Source organism: Temnothorax curvispinosus, unplaced genomic scaffold (assembly GCF_003070985.1).
Source record: "Temnothorax curvispinosus isolate PA1 unplaced genomic scaffold, ASM307098v1 QBEX01006326.1, whole genome shotgun sequence".
NCBI lineage: Eukaryota > Metazoa > Arthropoda > Insecta > Hymenoptera > Formicidae > Temnothorax > Temnothorax curvispinosus.
In genome coordinates, this window is record NW_020216106.1 from 114,769 (window position 1) to 121,474 (window position 6,706).

General features: G+C 43.9%; 1 protein-coding gene across 2 annotated transcripts; it reads right to left on the bottom strand.

The window, feature by feature from the left end:
* Positions 1-206: 206 nt before the first annotated feature.
* Positions 207-5,874, bottom strand: LOC112455783 (coronin-6). Of its 2 annotated transcripts, none has more exons than XM_025017968.1 (6): positions 5,727-5,874; positions 4,179-4,384; positions 3,435-3,916; positions 1,292-1,670; positions 955-1,197; positions 207-868 (listed from the first exon to the last, which is right to left on the bottom strand). In XM_025017968.1, exons 2-6 carry the CDS (start codon positions 4,374-4,376, stop codon positions 680-682), a joined length of 1,491 nt encoding a protein of 496 aa, XP_024873736.1. In that variant the 5' UTR covers positions 4,377-4,384; positions 5,727-5,874; the 3' UTR covers positions 207-679. The 2 variants fall into 2 exon arrangements, with proteins under 2 accessions (XP_024873736.1, XP_024873735.1); XM_025017967.1 differs by having other exon boundaries at positions 4,179-4,389.
* Between the last annotated feature and the right edge of the window lie 832 nt (positions 5,875-6,706).

Here is a 6,706-nt window from a genome sequence, read left to right on the forward strand (position 1 = left end):
ATTCGGGATAGCTTCAATCAGATCTCGACCAACTTAATTGACGATTAACTTGTCAATAGCTCTATTATTTTTGTAATATATAAATAGAATAAAATTTGTTTTATATGAAAAAAGATTGGAGCCAACAAATTATATGGTTGGATTTTGCTAGGAACTAATCAGCGATTCGAGTTAACTATAGGTTCTCGACAAGTACAAATCACACGTTGAAACAAAATAATACTCTTTGTTATTTAACAGCAAATATCTGTACAAGTTAGGCACTCGCGTATGTTACGAATCGTCATTCGCACAAAGGTTCATATACGTAAAGGTTTCGTACGCTGGGTGTGTTATATCGATCGAAAACTTAACTCTAGGGACATACATTGTCATGTATGGCTATAACGCCTGTAAAATATATAATATATATATATATATAATAGTAAAACATGTAAACATAATACAAATGCAGAGAATGTACGATGAATGGATGTACAATAAATAGCAAAGATCATTGCAGAGAGTCAGGGACACATGGCGTCGCTAAAACCTACTATTTACACAAGTTTTGTTATATCAAAATATACGATCATTCTTATTAAACGATATATTAGTGATTCTAGTGAAAAATATTCTCGTTAGAAGTACAACAACGTCACGCCGGAGGTTTCATAGTCGAGAACGAAGCCCGGAGTCTTTACACTTCGTCGGAAGCCAGTGTTTCCTTGCCGTCGGGAGAAGCCGACTTCTCTTTCCTTTCTTTCCTCTCCTCCTCCTTCATTTGAAGAGCGACTGCCGACTCCAGCACTCGTATCCTACCCTCGTGCTTCACGATCACTGCCTTCAATTTTCTTATCTCTTCTCTGCATTCCTTCAACAATTCCTCCTGCAATCGTGGAGAATTTAGTATAGTTTTTATTCGCGGGCTGGTCGAAAAAACGATCGGAGAGAACGGAATCCTCGGATACGTACGAAAACCCCTGACGAAACCTCCGTGGCGTTTTGCGCGGCGTTAGACGCAACCTTGGCGCCTTTACTCAATATATTGGATTTCTTTTGTACTTTAAGTTCATTCTTGGAGGCGGAAGGCTGATAACCGTCCCTGAGGGATATTAACACAGGCTCCGCGTCAGTACCGGCTTGCCACTCCTCCGCCGAGATCGCGGCAGTGTCACCGGGAGTATCGGGATACAAATCCTCTTGGAAGAGCTCAGACTAAAACGTTACATGGAACAATCGTTAGATACTCCTCGAATCGATTCTCTCATTTTTCGGTTTCAATTTTCAAACTGACGCAACGCTTTCTTACCTTTCTTGGCACTGTCATTGATATTACTTGACAAAACCCTGAATTATTTAATCGATAGAATCTGGTTATTTCACAGCTATTAACGTCACAGCCCCGTTTTGGCATCATTCCTATACCTCGTTGAGGATCGGGAGTTTGAAAGGTACTAATGTAATGAACGAACGGCGGTTCGGGCGTAATTTCGAAGTATCGGATCACAGAGTCGCCCTTGCCGCATAAGTATACTAAATTTGTATCGGTATCATACAGAGGGAACATAACTCCGTTGCTCGTATCTAGTTCTACCATAACTATGGGCTCGCCCAACATGTCGGGAGCTCGTAATGAATATTGCCTTTCCGACATCTTGCTAAAACCCGTCGTAAAGATCAGGCCACCCCTGAAAAAATATAATACAAGTAACTTAATTAATCAATATGCATGATTATGAAGATTTCACCAGTATCTAATGAAGTAGCCTTTTGTTATCTAGTGTGTTAATCTTTTTACACACATATATATATGTACATACACATATTGTGATAAAAATATATACATACACATATTGTGGTAAAAATATATATTTACATTGCATTACTCTGTAATTTTATTGTCATATTTTTACACACAGAAATTAATCATCAAAACTTTTTTACTACATCCACCTTGTTACATAGAGCTAAAATCTTTCACAATGTTTTATACAAATATCTTTCACGAACATTGTCTTACCACAAACAAGACACATATTGGATATTATAAAAAAATATCACAACTACAATACACAAAACGTACAACACTTGCTTGCATAAACTTATGCAAGTACAAATCGAACCTTTCTTTCACAAATGATAATTATAATACTGTTTTGTGAAGGTGTCTTTACCGAATTGATACTCCTTGTTATAACTTACATAATTATTTAAGCGATCTAATTTACAATTACAGTTTGAATTAATAACTTGGTGCACAATACTTACTGCAATATCTATGGAGAATTACAGAGCACACACATCTTGACATTCGTATATATTAAGTTGGGCATCTTCGTCATGTCGAAAATTCAGTCTGGCGGTCTTTCCATTAAAAATTACAGAATCTTGCACTACACAAACCGGAAATACAAGATGATAAAAACAAGTGTACCTTTATGTACGCAAACATGTTTGTCTTATAAAACACTCGCGGAAAGAAGCGCGAGAAGTGCCATGTATATGTCGACGCGAATATATTATAGTCACGTCAAGTTATTAGTCGAAAATGGTAACACAAAAGAAAAGGCGGGAAGGGGACAACAATGTGGAAAGGAAGAGCTCCAATGTGGCTATATCTAAGAATCATCTCTAAACGATTTCTACCAACACATAGATCAATATTGAATTATTACTAATATATATTTGTGTAAAAAGGTGGATGTATACCATTTGATGATTATATTTTACAGACACGTTTTATATTCTATTATGGACAATCTTTAATTAAATTCAAGTACCTAATATAAAAAGTAAAGAAAACTTTGTACAATATTATTCACACATCCCTTTTTGTTTGGTAATTATCTACATCCACACTCTCTCATGCAAATTCACTCGTTAGTTTAATGCACTCTTCCTCTTACAAAATCATAGCCATAAAAATTGGTTATTTTGATATTCAAGTATTGGCAATGTGGCATTCTGAATTATATCACGTATGTGTAAAAACGTTAGGAAATCGTGGAAAAATGTATCGCCATTTTCATGTTAATAATGCATTCGAATGAAACGTCTCTTGATCCAAAAGCGGAGCGAATTAAATATTTAAGAATTTAAACATTAAGAATTTAACATATATAAGTATTTATATTTAAAAAAATGATATTATAACAAAATCTGTGTGGGCGATATGTTGTATTTGTGAAATGAGGCTGACGCAACTGAAGATATATACCTATAGTTTTGGAGAAAATTTAAAACTTTTTTTTTTCAGAAACTACGTGTCCTTCATGGCGAATTAGAATTTAGTTTTGAGAAATTAATCTGTCTTCCAAATAGTGTCTATTTGCTCTTTCTTCCTTGTTGTGTCAGTCTAATTTTTTTTATACGATATACAAATATATAGCGATGTGAAATAAGCGATAAAATAAAAATGCTGAAGAATAAAATGTAACGTAAGAAGGACGTACCTGAGAAAGATGGCACGAGTCGCCTTGCTTCCCTCATGCGCTATAGCTTCTTCTAATATCTCGCCCGACCTCGGATCCAGAATTCTAATCTTTTTATCTTTGCACGTGGTGACTAATCGGGATCCGTCCCAGTTCCAGCACGCGGAATAGACCACGTCTGGATGGGAGTCGAGGCGCATCAGGGCCTCCCCCGTGCCGACGTTCCAAATGATAACAAGATTGTCCGAGCCAGCTGTGAGCAACACGTTTAACGCAGTGGGATGCCATAGTACTAGACCGACCCTGCGTTGATGCAGCTGCAGGTCCACTATCGATTCGGTCAATGTCCTAGAGATACCACCGTCCGGTATTTGCCATACTTTGACGACACAATCCTCGGAGCCGGAAGCTATGACATTATCATTATGGGGACACCACGCGATGTCCAGTACAGGTCCCTTGTGTCCACCTACTAAAGGATAGTCCGCCGGTATTCGTCCTACCTACAAACGTTTTACAATAGATATCAGCTCGCCAATTACGGCAGGGACAAGGAACTTGAAACGGATATCGCAGCATGTCATTTGGTGTAAGCTATATGCCATTACTACTGTGTCATTGCAATAATATATACGCGCGCGACATGCCGTCGCACAATCCAATGCTGCGTGACCAGTGAAACGCGAGAGAAACTCGGCGACGAAATTAGGACAGGCAGAGAAATATAAAAAGGAGAGAAGGAAAAAAAAAGAGAGGAGAGCTCACCTTATTGTGCGGCAGGACGATGAAGGCACCACCGCCCGCCGACTCCACGATGATGGCGAGAAACTTGGGATTGACGGCGCAGAACGTCGAGTCCCATGACGACTTGGACACCCTGATGTTGTCGTAGCACTGCTCGCGCTTCAGGGACGTTCCGTACACGTGGCGGAACTTGCTGGTGCGCACCACGCGGAAAGACATATCTGCACCTGCTCTGCAAACACGAAACGCACGGGCACGGCGTGAGCGCGAGGGTGGAGGCGGGCGGACACGCGGGAGGCAGGAGTCAGGAGTCCCCGACGACGACGCGCCGGTCCTTCTGTCGCGATTATTTTAACAAATTATCGTCATACACGCGTCCGCGCGGGCGTGGGCGTCGCATGGAACACACACATCCCCGCTCTTTATAAATAGATTCCCCACTCTCTCCCTTCCTTCCTCACTGCCCCCTCGTGCACACAACGGACACGACCGCAATAAGAATATATTTCGAATGCTCCGGTCGCCTTCCGTCGTGCGCATCTACGTGTTCGACGCGACCGCCGCGGCATCCGTAATGAACGGCTTTGCCGATTATCGTGGACGAGGAGAAGAGAGAGAGATAGAGAGAGAAAGAGAGCGCTTCCCGCGCTCCTTACATGGTGCATCGAAAAATGATTTCGATTCACCGAAATAGACGGGTCGCGCGAGCGCGCGGCCGCGCCCGAGCGAGAAAGAGAGAGAGAGAGAGAGAGAGAGGAGAGAGAAAGAGAGCGCGCGCGAGAGAGCGTGATTCACGAACGATTCGAAATAATACGCGGCCCGCATATGTGTCACTTTCGTCCTGACCTACTCGCGACCGCGAGAATCCTCAAACCCGGGGGGCGAGGGGCTCTCGCCGTATCTTTACAAATAACGTCGGAAGGATTTGAAGACGTGCGGCGGGTTCTCCGAATTATAATTAATTGTTTTGTTTCTCCGTTTGTTTCCCCGTTCCTCGACGCTTTCGCCCGACCAGCGAGAGCGCGTCGGAGCTCGGAGCCCGATAAGCGCTGCGGTTATCGTTATCCGACCGCCGCGTTATCGCGGCGCGATATCTCACGCCGGAACGCGGCGTTTTCCAAGGTGCGTTAGTCACCGCGTTCGACAAAGGGGAAGATAAAAAACAATAGAACGAAGGACGAAATTACAATTCGTATTCCCGCCACGCGTCGCGAAGACAACGCGTGGACGACCCCACGTATAGCGGGGCGGCAGAAACGCGCGAGCCGCGAGGCTCCCCCCGCGAGGCGTTCGGGAACGCCTTATTTGGGAACGCGCACCCCGCCGATTCGAACAGCCACCCTCCGCGCGGCATTGGCGGCATCGCCGCGTTCGCACCGGTCTCTTTTTTCGCTCTCTATCTCTTTCTCTTCGTTTGTTTTTGTCTCTCTGTCTCTCTGTTTCTCTCTCGTAGACAGTAGACACGTCTCCGTCTCGCTCGCGACTTGATCTCGTTTCTCTCGAACGGCTTTCGCCGAAAACGTTTTCTCTCGTTGATTTCACGAATTATCGATACACGACGGTCGATACCTCTGGCGAATCCTACGCCGCGCACCTCCACTATATTACACGCGCGTACAAGCGGAACTCGCGGACTGATTCTCCGATTCTCTCTCCCTCCCGCGGTGACAGAAGATGCACGCTTTTGGAAGTGGACTCTTCCCCTCCCGCCGATAACCTCCGAGAGCGCCGACAACAGCCGACTGAGCCGACGACGACGGGCGTATGTATGTATGTATGTACATACATACACGCTCGCGAATGAGAGCGCGTTTTCCAGGTGGAGCCGGCGGAAGTGAAGGCCCGTCCATACGGGCCACTGGGGCCACGGATAATGGCCGCGTTCAGCAGACCAAGCCGCTTAGTAGCAATCGAACGTGATTGGCTCTTACTTTTAGAACCAACCAATCAACGCAGATTGTTGATAAGACGAACTCAACAGTTGTGTCTGCTGAACGCGGCCAATGACGGAAGAGATCGATTGATACATGGTGCAGAACCTGCAGAAGAAATAAATGGACGCGTTTAGCCCCTCTGCGTTCAAGAACGACGCTCTTCGGAAATATTCACACCTTGGCAAAATAGCAGAAAGCAGGAAAGCAGAAGCCAATCAGAACTCGGGCTGGTAAGCAGAAGGGAGCGTCCCAATTGACCACAGCCACTCACAGCCTCCGATGCCTGGAGTTTTCCCCTGAACCGACCAATCAGATATTTTTATTTTAAATCAATTGACGACGTGGTCACGTGAGTTCCGCTCCTTATGGCTAGACGCAATGGGCGCGCTCAGCAGACCAAGCCGCTGAGTAGCAGTCAAACGTGATTGGCTCTTACTTTTAGAACCAACCAATCAACGCAGAGCGTTGATTAGACGAACTCAACAGTTGTGTCTGCTGAACGCGGCCAATGTTTGATTTTTTAATTAAAAAATACATAAATATACGCAAATACATAAATCGTATTCTAATTTACATGGAGCTTATAGACTATACAATAAACAATACCTTCCGCAT

Bases quoted from the DNA above. Each gene is read 5' to 3' on its own strand.
- LOC112455783 (XM_025017968.1), bottom strand. From the start codon at position 4,376: ATGTCTTTCCGCGTGGTGCGCACCAGCAAGTTCCGCCACGTGTACGGA. The intron at 3,917-4,178 runs GTGAGCTCTCCT...AAACGTTTGTAG, and splicing joins TCGTCCTGCCGCACAATAAG to GTAGGACGAATACCGGCGGA. The intron at 1,671-3,434 runs GTACGTCCTTCT...ATATTTTTTCAG, and splicing joins ACTCGTGCCATCTTTCTCAG to GGGTGGCCTGATCTTTACGA.